Here is a 17,660-nt window from a genome sequence, read left to right as displayed (position 1 = left end):
ATGATGGAAAAGTATCCCAGTTATAAACACACAACATGAGTTTTGTTGGGATCCAGATCTTAAAGTTAACAGTAATCAGCACTGTGGATATATGAAGCTTGTGATTAATGGCTGTGGTTTTGTCTCTTGTGATAGCTGACAGATATGAACGGAAAAAGGGAATGTTAAGTTTTTATTTCAGGATCATTTTGACCCCTTAGTAATACTTGCAAACAGACACGGACTGATGGGCAGACAAACAAAACAAACAAACCGACACTACCAAAAGACATAACCTCCTTGTTGGAGGTAAAAATAGATGAATGGATGGATGTTCCTTCCCTTACACATGCTAAGCCTGTGACTGCACTAAATTCCTTTAAAAAGCTGGATCTCTGCTCCCACTCTGCATGTTTTGCAGTGAAGCCACAGAGTTTTTAGCTCTTACTCATCTGTCTGCAGACATGATTAGTGTGCATGAGACGGTAACACCCCGAAAAGGATCAAACAATTCTGAACAAAATACTGACTCGTTTTATACAAAAATAAAAAAAGAACAAGGCAGTGCAACAGATGCTTTGTGAGGCTATACATACACTAATTTATGTGTGCTGCATTGCAACCATTTAGCCTACAAACATGGTTTAAATTACAGAAAAAATGCCAAAAACAAGTTGGAGTGGCTCAATTCCTGTATTCCATTGTACTCATCCAGCCATTCACCTATTTTCTTTACCTGCGTTTTTGTTCAGGGTCACTGGGAGCTGGTGTCTATCTCCAGCAGTCACTGTGCAAGAGGCAGGGGACACCCTGGACAGGTTGCAAGTCCATCACAAGGACACAGAGACGAACGAGACAAACAACCATTCACACTCTCACTCACACCTAGAGGCAATTTTACAGTTACCAATGAACCTAACATGCATATTTTCCGTCTGTGGGAGGAGCTGGAGTACCTGGAGTAAGCCCACATGAGCGCAGGGAGAACATGTAAACTCCACCCAGGAAGGCCCCAGGTCGGGAGGCGATCCTGTAACCTTCTTGCTGGGAGCCGACAGCTCTAACCACCCATTATCATACATTTTACTTTTTTTTTTTTTATTTAAACATGGAATAAGCTCGTATTATGATTTTAGAGCCCCGTAAAGTGGATCATAAAGGTAGAGCATCTGTTTAGGATTTAGGATTAGGTAGTTATTGAACAGTCTATCTCCTATGCTACCACAAATTAGTGTTAGGGATAGGGTTATTTTCAAATGCACAAAGAACAAAAACATACTGTGGATCCTAACCCCTAATTATTTGCATTTTGGTGCCTCTATAAATCATAAAAATGAAAAAGAAAGTGTTTTCATATTATTCAGTTAATTAGCACTGAGTAATATTCAGATAAGAGTTAGCTTAGGCTGTGTTTTGTTGTTAGATTATTTTATCTTGTCAGATTATTGCTGAGTTAATTTCCATCCACTGTGTTCAGAAAAGAAGAGAAGCAGAGGAAATAAAACCCTGTCAACTGAGGGAAAATGGAACCGGTTGTTAATTATCCCAAAATATAAAACAAATTCAGGATTAGGCATCTGAGATTTTAAAGTTCTATCAGAACCATTATCTGTTCATTTCTTTTACAAAATATTTTTCAACTTCCTCAGAAAAACAGAATGTTGAATTATGTATTGTCTTTTCATTATTATTATTGGGCTATTTTCAAGGGAATATCTGAGTTTATTTTTTATGTTTATTATCATGTTATTCTGTGTTCTTTCCCTTTAAAGACAGTGAGAAACAGACTTGTTTGGGTCTATAAAATGACATGTTGACACTGATATTTGGAACACCGTGGAGCTCTGATCTTGTACACTGAAGGTCTGTTTTTCTGGAGGTTTTGTGACATTTGATTACAGAGATTATTGTGTTTTATCTGACCTGGAGGGCTGAATGTCATTTATATCTATACTATAGATGGCAGATATTACATTAAAACGAGACACATTTACTCACGTAGACAGAATTTTGTTTTTTCTGTAGTCATACAGCCGACACAGGACTTTTATTATAAAGACACTTGTCTTAAACAGAGCATTTTGGAAGTCTTTCTTCCAAAATGACAATGGGAATTTTACCCAAAGACATTTTGACATGTGGACTTGAGGGTAGCCAAAATTTGAACTATTGACCTTCAGATTGGCAAACAATCCTGCTTCCTGCTGGAGCGCAGCTGCCCCGTTGATGTTGGTCAGGAGTTAAATTTTGATCTGATCTGATGGCCGTCGAGGGCAGACTCACCAATTATTACAGTTCACTGTGTGGGTGAACCTAAATGTCTGAACTGTTTTTACTGCACAAGAAATCATTCAGAAGTTAAGAGGTGTCACAGAAAGAGAAACGATAATCAAAGAGCACAAGATTACAAATAATCCCCAAAAAAAAAAAAAAATTAAAGGGACCGCAAGAAATCCCCAAAGAGGTAACATTAGAACCAAAAGTAAAAAAGTTACTTCTTCTTTTCAATGAGAAATTCTCCAAAAAAATACATGAAAGTTTAAAGCTTCCTCCTTCTGAGAAAACCGAGTTACTGAGAGGAAACAGGCTGCAGGGGGTTTTATTTGTTCACAGACTGGTGTCATTATAGCATGTTGTCGCCTGATTTCCCTCCAAGCAGAATTTCACTCACTATCAATAACCCGAGGCCTCCATGTGACACAGAAAGAGTCTGAGATGGAAGTTTTGATGTTCCAGATCTACCAACAATGATCTTGTCACATTGCAAAGCAGACACGTGTGAGCAGATGCACCAGTGCTCCACCTTGAATGGAAAAATGTTTGGTCCCTTAAAAGAGCGGTAAGACATTTCTGAGGAGAGGACGCCCTGTTTTTCTTTCTGCATCTTCGAGAAAAACATTTTCTGAAACTCATCCTGTGCCGCTCATCTATTCTCAGTTTTACAGATACTGAGTCAAAATTTAGTGTAGTAGTAGCTAGTTGTCGTTCCTATGATGTTCTTTAAGCCTCGACACATCTCATAAGAGGGGGTCACAGTGGTCAGTGCTGTGGTCTCGTCATCCCGAGGCCGCAGGTTCGAGCCCAGGCTGTGACAGGGAGGGCCAAGTCTTTCATGCAAGTTTGTTCGCTGCCGCAACCCCTGCAGAAGGAGCGGCCGAAAGAAAAACAACAGCTAACACATCTCACAAGGTTTCACCAAAATGCCTATAACTCCATCCCTTCTCAGCACAAGATGAGTGTAGTTTAAATCTCTGGCATGCCTAGCCTAACATTCCTTGGAGGAATGCTAGGCTTTAAATTCAGTTTTGTTTTCCCAATGAAAAGGAGACTTCCAACAACCCAACCTGGACAGAGCCACACAGGAGAAGAAAAACTAAAAGACAGCAACTTAAATACCTAAATTATAAAAGGGAGCAATTAGAAACTTGTCTTTTTTAATGCACTTGTGAAAAAGGGTCAATTTTTTTACATTTTAATCTAATAAATAAATAAATCGTTACGTTCCACTTTTTAAAGCTGACATCACGACGGAGAGGAATCACAGCTATGATCAGGTAGTCACTAATTATTTGCAGAATTGTTTTTGACGTTTCCTCTTTGCTCTCTGCAAGGTGTCAACCAGCAACTGGTCGTCATGGAAACAAACAGCCGCGAGGAATAAGAAGGCTCAAGATGAGTCTCGGAAACTCAATACTGTGTCAGTGGCTCTGACACATGACAAGGAGCTAATTCAACTTAATCTGGCTTTAGCTGCAGCTTGTGATTTCCCCGCAAAACTTTAAACATTTTCCTCAGTTTAAAAATTAGCTGAGGCTTATAGTACATACATCAAGTCGGCAGCGCTGCTTACAGCAAGTAGGTCAGCAGGCAAGGATGAGGAGGGAGTCCAGAGAAAATCCAGCTTAAAGCAAAAGTGTTTGTTATTCTGCCACAAATCTGCTGCAACAACATTTTCTTGCAGTATATTCTGAAACTGAAATATTGTAAACACTGTAAATTTAGCATAATCCACGCAAACATAACTCTAACTAAATCATCTGAAAAGGCTTTGGACTACAAGTGCATCTCATTGGTAAACAAAGCACCTCTCAGGTGTTTGTGACACTTTAAACTAGTTTCTTTATCACCAGATCAAATTGAGATAGAAACAACACAGGCTAGCTATAATAAAAACTGAGGATAAGATTAAAAATAAGATATTTTGCAGAGAGATTAGGTAAAATATCTGAGGTTCTCTGACAGCTCGAGTTTAATAACTTTGCAAAGAAAGTTGAGGTGAAAAGGTCACTTATCTCACCAGGCATAGAGTTACAACTGCAACTTGCAATAGTAATAATAATCTATAAAAATCTTCTTTTTCTTTCGGCTGTTTCCTTTATCAGGGGTCTCCACAGCGAGTCGTCCTCCTCCATCTAACTCTGTCTTCTGTGTCCTCTGTCCTCACTCCCTCCATGTCCTCTCTAACTGCATCTTTGTCTTTTTCCTGGCAGCTGCGTCTCTAACATCCTTCTACCAATATACCCACTGTCCCTCCTCTGCACATGTCCAAACCGTCTCTAACTTTATCTCCCAGTCCTTCAACCTGTGCTGTACCTCTGATGTCCTCATTCCTAATCCTGTCCATCCTTGTCCCTCCCAAGGAGAACCTCAACATCTTCAGCTCTGCCACTTCCTGTTCTGTCTCCTGTCTTTTTGTCTGTCCCACTGTCTCCAAACCATACAACACAGCTGCTCTCACCAGATATGTTGCAAGGTTTATCGATACTATTGACAAATGTTTGATTTCTTCAAAATGACTAAACTATTCCTTTTAAATTATAGTTCAGATCTTGAAGTGAAGTTCTATAAAAAGGTTATGAACAGTTAATATCTTACCTGTTGTATACAGCTTTTTGAAGGACCTCAGTTTGGAAAAAAAGACCTTAATTCCAACCAGATTAACAAGCAAACATCTCCAATTGCAAAAATTCCATAGCGGTTCATGACATCAACATCAGTTTCATGTTACACAATTATTTACATAGAATGCTATGGCTGTTTTAAAGTGCAAATAGCAGCAGCAGCCAGTTGTAGCAATTCTAGTGCAGTTTGATGCACTCCCTGCAGGAATATTATAATATCTATCAGTTGATATCTCTGAAATGCTCCTCAGTCTAGTTAAAGTTAAGTTCTATTTCTCCAAACTGGGGTCATTTAAAAAAAACTTTCTACAACAGATAGATACTAACAGCATGCCATGTCAGGAACTTGTAATTTTTTTCTTTTGTTCTTGTTGTTTTATGGGACTTTATTGCACTGAAAGAGATGTAATTTGGTTGACGTGTAAATTTATGTTGTTCTTCACAAATGACAAAGAAAAGTGCACATAAAACAACAAAGCCACAAAAGAAAACAAAAATAAAAGTGCACATCGATAATACACAATGTGACTTGGTGTATTTTTATTGTGCAGCTTATTTAGGACAACTGCTTGTTAAACTGCAGCTTCATGTGTGTTTGTGGTTGTTTTTGAGGGGATGACGATGAAGCTCCCAGCAGACAAATGCCTCCTGCTTTTGAAAAAGAGAGTACCACCTACTGATCACGTGACTCCATTCAGTTTATTCTCTACTTTTTCTCACATGGACGCCTACATTAACGCATATTCTCACTATCTGTCTGGATAAATTCAAAAATAGATCACTCAGAGGGATTCGCAAACTCTATCACAGAGCATTTTCCACATAAACAATACCCAGGACAAGAGAAACGGTGTGAAACAATAGTGAGCGTGACCAAATCTAGACGTCGGACTGTGTCTCAGCCCTGTGTGGGCTGAATAAGATGATCTCAATGGGCTCATTCAGTCCACATAAATGAGCACAAAGAAACTGAATGTTCTCATTTAGCTACAGTACAGTCAGATACAGTGCGTATGAAAAAACACACACTGGTACCACAACTATGATGGCTGCAATATTTATCACAGCACATGAAACTGTTGTGTGTTTGCGTGTATGTAATGAGTTTTATTTTATTCTGTAAGAAAATACTAATGCAGTTTTATTTAATGACTGAGAGTTTTCCATTTTCATCTTGTGCATGTTATAATAAATGAAAAGTAAAAAAAATAATGCTTTGATGTGATCTCTCTCTATTGAACAGTGAGAGCTTAAAGCTGAATTGTTTGTTTATATGTGGCATGAACAAGAACAAAGTTCATTCTGTTCAGGATGTGTCGTACTTCACCAGAAACCCAAGTGCGAAACTCCTGAGGAGCGTACAAACTTCCAGGCCAGCGGAAGTGAGAGAATGGCAACATTTCTGCGTTTTTTTTTTTTGCACTAACCACGCCTACTTCAAATTTCTGACCAATCACACAACAGTTGGAAGACACCACATAAAAAAAAAGTTCTGAATGAAATACAGGTGAGATGATTACAGATGAGAAACAGGTGTGAGAGGAGCTGGAACTATCGGTGAGCTACAGTATGTGGGAAAAAGTACATATTACAATAGTATTACAATAGTTTTTTTTGTTTGTTTGTTTGTTTTTTGGGNGGGGGGGGGGGGGTTGAGCCACATCGTCTTGCTCTTTAGCAGCAAGATTTATAAAACTCATAGAAAACTATATTCCTAGATTCACATAAGTTTGGTCAAAAAGAAAAAAAAGAAAGCAGCACAGCATGACAAAAAATGAAGTTCCAGTTTCCTTTTGAACCTTTACGTGTTTCTTAAAACTTTAAAGTTTGCTTCCTATAAAAGCTGCACAATATTAAGAAAGCGTGTAATTGAGATATTAGTGTTGAATATCGGGATGATGATATCAGTTGTGATCATCTGACATGTTCTGTCATTATTGCACTGTCCATGCGCCAGCTGTGGGTAGTTTGAGGAGTGGGGCTCCATTTTGCCAATTTCGTACTTTTTGCATAGAGTTTGTGTCTGATTGTTTTTTTGCAAAATCGATATTGTGCAATAAATTTAATACATTATGCAGCCTTGCATTGTATCTAGATGGTGTTGCTGATGAAGTACGAGCACACTTGTGAGATGTTTTAATGCAACTGCATGACACTGTAAACATCTAATCAAATTTAAATATATTTAATTTCGGATCACATCCTGACATGGGTCCTTTCTGGGTGGAGTTTACATGTTCTCCCTGTACTCACGTGGGTTTACTCCAGGTACTCCGGTTTCCTCCCACAGACCAAAAACATGCATGTTAGGGTCATTGGTAACTCTTAAATTGTCCCTAGGTGTGAGTGTGAATGGTTGTCTGTCTCCATGTGTCCCTGTGATGGACTTGCGACCTGTCCAGGGTGTCCCCCACCTCTCACACAGTGACTCCTGGAGATAGGCACCAGCTCCCCAAGACCCAGAATGGAGAAGTGGGTAAAGAAAATGGATGGATGTATTAAATTGTAGCATTCATAACAACTCATTTGTCCAGTCCATAGTGTGAATAGCTTTAAAAGTACACTTATGACCTCTGAATATGATATATTACATAAACATATTGTCACGTTCAAGAAGAAACTTAGTATCTCCAAAAGTGCAAATTTTCAGGAAATGAACACAAAACTTGGTGTAGTCAGAGTTTGTATTTTGTCTGTCATCCATCCATCCATCCATCCATCCATCCACTGGTTTTCTTTACAGGCTTTTCCATGCAGCGTCACATGGGAGCTGGTGTCTTTCTCCAGTGAAAAGCGGGGGACACTCTGGACAGGTCACACGTCCATCACAGGGACACATGGAGACAAACAAGACAGACGAGCATTCACACTCTCCCTCACACCTGGGGACATTTTTAAGGGTGACTAATTGAAAGTCAATATTGTTTGTAGATGTATTGATTCTCGAGGGGAAAAAAAAGCCGTACTTAATCAAACCAGGCCTGGATTTAAGAAAGACTACAATTCTTTTACAGCATCTTGCCTTATACTAATAAAATTGCAAGGTTGAATGAGTTTTTTTTTTATACTTTTCATTAGTTTTTCACCCATAGAACCGCAGACTGATGTGAACGGTGACCAGCAGAGTTGCATTATGCAAAAAAAGAAAGGAAAAATACAAAGATTTTACTCGACTGCAGCAATATGTTTGTTTTTTTCTCGCAGAGGAAAGATTAACTGGACATTAGTGACAGCGTCAGCATCAGATAGATGACCAGGGCTACCTTTATTGTTCTCTGCAGATGGCTTGCTGTTGTTTGTATGAATATGAATGTCACAGTCAGAGTAAATATGCAAGGTGGAGCTACTCCATAGGCACTGAAGAGCCCTCTGGTTGCCCTGCAGCTGCTGTTTGTTTGACCACTGCACCCAGAAGGGTACTTGAATGTGCTCCTGTTCTCGAGTGGGCTTCCCTTACTGAGTAATCACCTTTAATCACGCAAACGATTGTCTCTGTCAAACAAAAGAAACTTCCCGGCGTCTTTTTGACCGAGCTACATAACTCAGTCCAACGTGGCCTCGGACACCAGGTCATCCAAACGGGAGATAAAAATCCTTCCTCTGTTCACTGAGCACCAAGTGTGACAACAAAGAAAAATATAATTAAATCTTCGCCACGCTGAAGAACACCATATGTGGTCTTGTTTACTTGAAAGAATGACATTTTCAAACTCAATGACCAGAGAAAAGCAATTACATCTGAAACCTTCTCGGATTTCAAAACAATCTCTATCTTTCCACTCAGCTGATTGTGAACAGGACTGACGAGCATTCTCCCAGCTTTTCTATGGAACATTACAACATAGAGCATCATTGTTTCAGGATGCCTAAAGGTCGGTTTCACCGAGGGTGCTGGGAGAGCATTCAGTTTGTTTAACAGCTCATGATTAGGGATTTTATGAGGAACACCATGAGACAAAGACGCAGAGATTCAGTATGCGTCATGTGATAATCAGATATGTGTGAGTCCCACAATAAGACGGGATGCTCACCGAAAGACAAGAAAGAAAAATCACGGCGACAATGTTAAAGCCAAACTTGAAGGAAGGTTTCTGCAGCCACGAACAGTTTTCGGTTAAATTAAAAAAAAAAAAAGCCTATAAAAGCAACAAAGGCTATAACATCTCTAAAAGCAAACAGCTTAAAGTAAGCGACTGTTCTTTGATGTTTTGTTCCAAAATTAGTAGGGTTCCCGTGTCAAAAAAGACTGAGCAACTTTCAGAGAGGACAGCGTTCCTTTCAGTGAATGTCAATGTAATAAACGAGGCAAAGAGCGTCGCAGATCACTCACGGATCTATCAGACTGACATACCAAAATGTCAAGTGTAATGTCTTTCCAGGCCACTGCTAAACAAAAAAAAAAAGAAAAACAGTTTACTTTTTATACAAAGCAGATTCACTCCACCCACTCACTGTCTTCAATCAATTACCAACAAATTAAAGGCCTTGCAGTCCTTGAAAGACTGCAGATGTAGTGTCAAACTAAGATCATCTTATGATGAGAAGGGACGGAGTTATAGTTGTTTTGGTCAAACCAAAAAAATGACATTATGTGCGATCTCATGCGATATTGCGAGATCGTGCAAGACTTGTTAGCGCTCTGAGTATGTGTTGGGGATGATTCTCAGCTCGTACCACGTCAAACTTTAGCTCAGTATCTGTACATCTGACTGACCTGTCACCATCTTTGTGTTTGCTGAGGGTGCTTAGTTTTTTAGCTACACACCCGATTGAACCTCCAGTGCAACACATTGGATTGGAAGGAAATACTGACTGGAAGAAACCCAGCTGAAAACATATTTCCATCATGAGGCAATGACTTATTTCATGTCGAGTACACTTCTGCTGCTATATATTTCCTTCAATTATAAAAATAATACATAAAAACAATTGAAAAACACTCTGAAAACACATTTATTAGCTATTCTAAATGTCACCTGTTGCTGTTCATATCCTATAAAATCAATGACTAGAACACCCAAAAATTTCACTAAAAACCACAGATTTGGTTCATTCCAACAACCATCGATGGTCCCAACTTCTCATTAATAAAGAACTGGTTTGAACTCTTTGCTATAAACTTTCAACATACAGGGTATGTCCTCTAAAGAAATCTTTATGTAAATTTTAGCTTGTTTAACTTATTAAAAGTATAAAATGGAAATTAAGAAAATGTAACTAAATGTTCTTTAGGACAAATCAGTGGGCAAAAGTAGAAACTGGAGACACATGAGAGACAGAAGGCTGCCATGTAATGTATTTAACAATGTGAAATATTATATTTTGCTCTCTTTTAACCACTGATGTTGTTGTATATTTTGTTTCCGCTGACCTGTCTGCTGCTTTCTACTAACTTTTAAAACTTTACAACACTGCAGCGTAAAAATAGTCATGCACAAAAACTAGAATCCTTACAGACGAGGACAAAGTCTCTTTTACCATTTTGATGGTAAGACTAACAAAACACTGAAGCTTCCAAAGTTTACTTTTTGTCACATCTTTTGTGCTCTACTCAGGTACCCACTAAGAGCATTCTTGAGCTCCGTCTACACAAATATGGTTTGAATAATTGTATTAATACCCCCCCCCCCCCATTATATTTTCTTTTTCGTCTACACAGTTCATATAAAAATACTAAAATACCTATGCCACACTAAGTAGCGAAAATGTCCATGTTTGTGTCGTATCAAAATACAGAAAAACAACATAGCATGGCTAAAGTTTCTCCACAAACCAGTTTCGTTCTTTAATACCTCTCGGTCATATACCGTTTCAGGTGTCAAGAGTTTCTGTTGTTTGCGCCTTCCATCCACACACAAATCAAACTTTTGGTGAGAAAACTTCAGATTTTTAAAAACTGTTTTTCTTGTCTTTGTGTGGATTTGAAAAAATGAAGCTTTTCAGAAACACTGACATAGCTTTCTGTTTTGCACATACCCGCTGTGGCACTAGGGCGCTTTGTGGAGCATTAGACGGTTATTTACATAGAAATCTAAGGTGATTAGCAAGCACACATAGCAGCAGTAGCAGCTAACTGTATCACTTTGTAACCTTACCACAGAACCCCATTTTAAAAGAGCTGAACGATCCTTTTAAGATGCTCTTTAGCTACATGTGATTTGTGGACTTCTGTAACTAACTCGTGTATAACATCCGTGTGGTTCTGACAGGATTCAGTCAATTTGCACTGAAATGATTTCCTTTTTTGCATTGAAGTCATCTGGTTTTTGAAATATGCTATCTAAAACAAAAAAGTACTGATTTATTTCACTGCTCAACTTATTTAGCAATGAACAAGCAGCTATTTAGCATGGGATAACAATGTGAAAAACTCAGATTTATGTTATCACTGAGCAATGGTTAGTAGATGAATCATTCTCAGTGTGAATCCTGAATTTTCTACATTTATATCATATTTGTTGAGCTGCAGAATGAGTGGACATTCTTTTGAGTGCCACCTAGAGGCCAGACTCAAAGACAGTTAGCAAAAAGCTGTGAACAATGCAATATTTCTCTTACAGCGCATTAAATATGAAGTGCAGGGCTGCCAACTAATGATTTCTGCGTTCACATCAATACTAAATGCACTTGAACGTATCTTAAGCATCCTTCATGAGTGAATATCAATTAAAAGAAAAAAAAAGGCAAACAATATATGCTGACAAGCAGAAAACAGCGTGAAGTGGTCTCCATCCTGCTGCAAGCTCACAAGCAGAAAGTGGTTTCGTAGAACTCCTCATATTTACGCATGGGTTTAAATTCTGGACTAAATGTTGGAACTCTTGTCTGCCACGAGTCCGGTCTGTTTTGGTATGGACGCCCATATTCGAACATTTGTATTCTCACTCTCGAAACGCTCATAAAAATTTCAGAGGTGCAGTGCACGTGTGAAAAGAGCTTTAAATTACCGAGCACCTCTGCCTGGCTGTGGCGGTCTCCACCAGCTGCTAATTAATAGTCGCCTATATTTCAAGATGTTTTTGAGTCTGTCTTTGACACAGACACAGACACAACACTTTCTCTTTCAAGATGCTTTTCTACTGGGACGTGAGTTCACTGTTTGACTATTATATGATCTGTTTACTCTGTTGTGCAATATGCTGAAAAAGTGAATTGTCTCACCAGAATGAAATTGAGTAATAGGCTACATATTTCTTTACTTATACAATAAAAATACTGAATGAAGAAAAAGCATAAACAGACCATCTATGTATATTACACAAAATACATGTACGCACCCACACTACTGCCTAATGTTTCTCTGTACAGTGATAATATAGAGCCACATTTCATTGTAAATTTGCTTATTCTTTTTGCTTTTGAACCATCACCAGTACTGTGAATAATTTACTACTTTAGAACCGATTATTAGGCAACAACAGCTGTGATCTCAGATCCAGGAGATTCATCAGGAGAAAGAACAAAAATGACAAGTAAGAAATCCGAGAGAACAGAGACAAGCTGATGGGATGAATGATGATAGCATTCCAGCGCACAAACATCAGACATACAGATACTGGCACAGATTCTGCAGAGTCATCAAAGCAGCTGCCAGAAACAGACACACACACAGACACCACACAGTCATAAAGGTGATATTTTTAAATCTTACCCTCCATAGGCTCCAAAAGTGAAACTCCTCTTTCTCTGCGGCATGCCGGCTAATAGATAGCGGTGAGCCAGTCAACTCACTGCTGTGTGGAGAGCCAGCACTTGTTTCACTTACGCTGACTGAGCGTGTTTGTGTGTGTCAGTCTGCGTGTGTGTGCGAGTGCGTATGTGTGTGCGTGATTGCTGCCTCGCTTCCACTCCCCGAGCCTGACATGCCCTGCCTCTTTCCCGGCTCACACGCCTCCTCCAGCCAACATGGAAGAAACAGCAAGAGGATGGGGGAGGACAACGGGGAGGGGGGCCGCTGACCATGCCAGTCTCCCAGGGAACCAGGAGAGGACTGACAGTCTTCCTGCTAAACAGGCTTTCTGTTACAAGATCACAGAAAGCACTGTGTCAAGTACCTTTTATTAACTTTAAGACAACATACCGCTCATACAAGTGAGATAAGTCGGTTCTTTGTTACTTAATAATAGGTTCTAAAATTGCCAGAGGCAAATATCTTTTCGACACTGTGGGAGTTTGTTTTTTTGGTGAGTAGTAACACTAGTTCCTCCCCTCTCTGACACTGTAAGACAGCTGGCCAAACAAGCTGGAGCCACTGATTCCTCACAAGTGTCCCAATCACAAAGTTTCGCGTGAGGCGAACAGCACCACTCCTTCTTACTGTACTGCAGGTGACGACATGAGTAACTAATCTACTCATTCATCTGCCTCCCACCACGGTTGTAAACGCTGAGTTATCTCTCTGCGTTGCTTTTTACCGAAGCTGCATTGATTAAATGGAGTGTCTGGGCACAGAGGCTCTCCTCTTGGCTGGCTGCTGAGTCTGATAAACTGGCAGCGGTGACAACCATACATTAATGCTGCCTCGGGTTATTGAATGAAGAGGGACTGCAGTCTCAAGCATCAGATGTCTGACAGAAAGCTCTCCTCCGCAGCATTTGCACGGCGTCGAGTGAAACCAGCCCCCTGTTCTAACAGTGACAGTTGACTTTCACGGCGGTAAAGGCCGCGGTTTTGGTTGCCTCGTTCGACCCTAAATCACGAAATCGTGAAACCTCGCCAACTCAAGACCCTAATCTCCCAGAGGACCAGCGATGATGTCTTCATCACATTAACTGCAACCGAACAGACGAGCACTTAATTAATCAATGGGCTTACAAAACCTGCACAATCAAGCTGATAGACAATTAAATCATCCCTCTACAATAAGATCAGCTCTTTTTCTCTCTCAAAAGGAAAAATAGAAAATAAAAACATCGTATTTCTTGGCTGGCTTTGTTGGCGATGTACTCCACCTTTTGGTAATTGAACAGGACAGACCGTTGGCCCACAGAGACTTGATTGATGGTCTGATTGTAATCATTGATTGGATTAGCACTGTTGGTTGTTTTTAGCCAACAAAAGTGAAGTGATGCTACTGTCTCTCTTTGGATTCTCTTAGTAAAACCTAGGTGACACTTCAGATCGATCTAAGATTAAAACTGATTTTAAACACTGGTTATCAGTATTTCTCTCTCCTTTAGGCTAAAATGTACATTCATTTTTGCTTTGTGTTTGGTGTTGATCTGACAGCTGTACATGTTAATTATCACATGTCATGCATCAGCATGTTTCAACTATTGCTGTGAATCTGTTGGATAACTAATAATTATTTGTCTCCAGTGTTTAAATACATTTTTACAGAATGAAACTGATCTGTATGCCGTCTTTTTTCAAATTCTTTACTTTTTATTTTAGAAATAACTACTGCCTTGACTATCATCTAATGCTAGAAATATGTTGTGAACTTAAAGTATAATTGTTTTACAAAACGTACGGTATGTCTTGTGCTGTGCACATTTTCAAAAATGCCTTCTTGCAGAACATAAATTGCAGCTGAAAAGTGAGCACAGTCACTGTAATTTCACCAAGTGGTTCGGGAAATGAAGTTTTGAATCATTAACTTTGACATTCAGCCATCGCCATTTTTAGGGGGCGGGACGCATGTGACCATAAGAATTGAGCTAAAGAATCACACTTGAAACCAAACATTTTAGCATTTTATAGATAGATAGATAGATGGATGGATGGATGGATGGATGGATGGATAGATAGATAGATAGATAGATAGATAGATAGATAGATAGATAGATAGATAGATAGATAGATAGATAGATAGATAGATAGATAGATAGATAGATAGATAGATAGAAAGAAAGAAAGAAAATCAGGTTTTATTACAGATCACAGTCTGAATAGATAATATCCAACTACTCTCTTGTTATTTTAACCTATGTCAGACCTTTTTCTACAGTTCCAGTCACGTAAGTCAAGATTACTTTAATAATACATGCTATTCAGGTTGAAATTCTAGTCAGAAAACTAAAAATGATAAAAAATCGAATTATTGCCTGTGACAGACATCTTGCTAAATCTTTTAAATACATTGTATTCATGGATTTTTTTTAACACAGTCTGTATTTTTCAAAATGAAAACTCAACATAGGACATGAAAAAAGGGCAGAACTGCATTTAGCTGTAATAAAGGTGGAGGCTGTTTGACGCTGGCTTCAAAAGATGCCCAATCCAAGAAGGCGTCACCTTTAAAGGAGCGTATCTGGGTATCTGTTTGTTGTTTTGATAGGTTATCTTCTAGTGTTTGTGCTTTCTGTTCCTCTGACTTCTAGCTGTTTGATTCTGTTATCTTGAGCCATGTTTCCTGTTTTATTTCTGTTAGTTTTCCTCTTGTAGGTTAACTTCTTGTTTCTGCCTTTCATTTGGACCTAATATGTCAATCCGTACACCTGCCCTGTGTGTCATTATTTTACCTCAGTATTTATATATCCTGGTTTTCAGTCACTGTCCAATCAGAGATGTTCCTCTGTCTGTCTTTCCTTTATTTCAGTCACTTGTTCAGTCTGTTTCAGTTCAGTTGATTTTGTCATAAAGTTGATTTTGTTTTTCATAATTGACCTGTCTGCCGCTTCCTGTGTGCCTGCCATTTGGTCCTTCTTCCACCTTAATCATCCAAATTATAACAGGGAGAGACTGACATCATCCTTCAATATGCTAAAAGTAATTTACTAATTTGATAGACATTTACTGTCAAAGATACATTATGTTTTATCTTCCTTCCCATTCAAATATGGTCACTACCAGCTCCAAAACCACCAACATGGAACAACCAAAGTCAAGGTTTTAGAACAGCAATTCACAAAAACAAACAAATGGATGGCATCATTGTGACTTATCCTTTAATTAGAAGTCTTAAAGCGTCCCAAATTTAGTTCATAAACAAGTTGGTGACCTCACAGATGCTACACCCACCTTTCATACAATCTGTAGCAACATAACAGTACCTTATTAAACAGTGAAACAGGACAAACAACATGATAAAAGCAGCAAAGTACAGCAGTACACCCTCTGTTAGCTAAAATCTACAAGGAAGTCCTAAAGAATGCAAGGAGACCAACTACGAACGGATCAAAAATTGGATTATATTGTATAGTTTGCTGCCTTCTTGGCTAGGTCTCTTGAAAAAATGGATTTCCAATTTAAATCGACTCAAACCTGATGGAAAACGTTAAACCAAACTGTAAGCTCAGTTCGAACCACACTGTTTTGCTTCTTGGTACCGCCCCAGTCTGACTTTCTTTAATGCCACTTTGTTGAGCCGGCATGTCAGCCTTGGTGCTACCTTCAGTCTGCTTTCCTGACAATTCAATTAGCTAAAGCAGCTGTGATGTTCCTGAGGCATTTGAATGGCTGCAGCCCAGACACAAGTCTTTAATCACATCACCTCAGGAACAAGGCCCAGAGCTGCAGGCAGTTCTGGCTCTGGTTTTATCCTACAGGGAAAGGAAGTAGACGGGCAGAAAAACTCTCAAGGGCAAAAGAAATGGAGATCCCCAGCCTGATAGCCAAGTCGTCACAGCCACAGTAAAAACAGGTTCATGGTAAGCTCCCCTGCACGAGAGCATCTATCTGAGTGTTTTATGGTCCAATATTTCTGGAACATTTATCATCCAAATATTTAAAGTTAAACATCTAAAATGGTCGTAATTTTAACCCCATAAACTATCACTAATGTGCGCTGCTGTAAGTACAGGTTTAACAAACAGATGTAGGCTATCTCCTCCCTCTTGCAGTCTGTGATGGAGAGAATACAGCCTCGTAAACTCAATAATTCATTTCCAGTCTGGGCTGATGATGGGTAGCAGCAGCAGAAGCAGCAGGACAGATGCTGAAGAGGAGCTGGTGTAAAGCGTATGAGCGACAAGGAGGAGTGGGCAGAACTGAGAGAAAAAACTATCTATTCATTCTCAGCTCTGCTTTTATGAGGCAGGAAATTTGCCACTGGATAAATGAAGGCTGTGCCTGTCTACAGGGGAAAGAAAGTAATATGTGAATGCTTTCGATGGGGCCAGATTTTTCTACATGTGCTGTGGGTTCCTGAGGCATTCGCCCCCATTAGTAATCTTTACATTTTGTTGCCTTACAACTCGGAATTTTTGGATTTTTAATGTATGAAAAATAAATCTACGCAATACTTGGAAAAATAATAACGTTCAATGGGAGGAAAAAAAAACGACTTAAAATAATTCGGAAAAAAAAGTACATATGTATTCACTCAAAGTCAAAACTGTTCGCCTCCATGATCTTGCTCCTTCTAACCACTGGAATTTTTGTCCATTCTTTATGATCAAATTGCTCTTTCAGGTTGGATAGATGCTTGTGTTTAAATGAAACCAGAGTCTCTCAGTTGGATGAAGGTCTGGGGTTTGACTTGACCATTCCAGGACATTTAACTGGGCGACCTGTACTCAAAGACAGAAACTTAGTTTGTGCAACTTTAGCTGTTGGTATATCAAAACATTCAGCTCCTTCCTTCAGGTGTTGTTACTTTTTGTTTTTGTAACTTTAATACTTTTCTAAACATTTGACTTCATTTACAAATATTTAAACCATAGAATTACATTAAAATCTCTAATTCCTTCAGACACATTGTTCACATTGAAATCTGCTTTAGTATACCTTCTCTATTTTTGTCCTCTTTTGCTATTTCTAGTCTTTAGTTTTCATTCTAGCACTTTTAGCTTTTACCTAGCCTTTTACAACATTTAGCTAGCATATTGCTGCTTTTAG

At 39.0% G+C, this 17,660-nt stretch overlaps 1 protein-coding gene across 10 annotated transcripts in view; it reads right to left on the bottom strand.

The window, feature by feature from the left end:
* The window catches only part of LOC108232028 (rap1 GTPase-activating protein 1), a 69,000-nt gene that overhangs the window by 44,677 nt on the left and 6,663 nt on the right, over window positions 1-17,660 (bottom strand). For 4 of the 10 annotated variants that reach the window (XM_017409503.3, XM_017409507.3, XM_017409514.3 and 1 more), the window contains exon 1: window positions 12,532-12,671. The exons of 1 other annotated variant lie outside the window; for it this stretch is intronic. In XM_017409503.3, the coding sequence (XP_017264992.1) occupies window positions 12,532-12,575 (44 nt within the window). In that variant the 5' untranslated portion in view covers window positions 12,576-12,671. Of the gene's footprint in view, window positions 1-12,531; window positions 12,675-17,660 lie in introns of those variants that run through there. 5 more of the 10 variants (XM_037976958.1, XM_037976959.1, XR_005233494.1 and 2 more) reach the window with 4 other exon arrangements.

Source organism: Kryptolebias marmoratus, linkage group LG8 (genome assembly GCF_001649575.2).
Source record: "Kryptolebias marmoratus isolate JLee-2015 linkage group LG8, ASM164957v2, whole genome shotgun sequence".
Taxonomy (NCBI): domain Eukaryota; kingdom Metazoa; phylum Chordata; class Actinopteri; order Cyprinodontiformes; family Rivulidae; genus Kryptolebias; species Kryptolebias marmoratus.
Note: the sequence above shows the minus strand (reverse complement) of the source record. Positions and strands in the feature narration are given on the sequence as shown.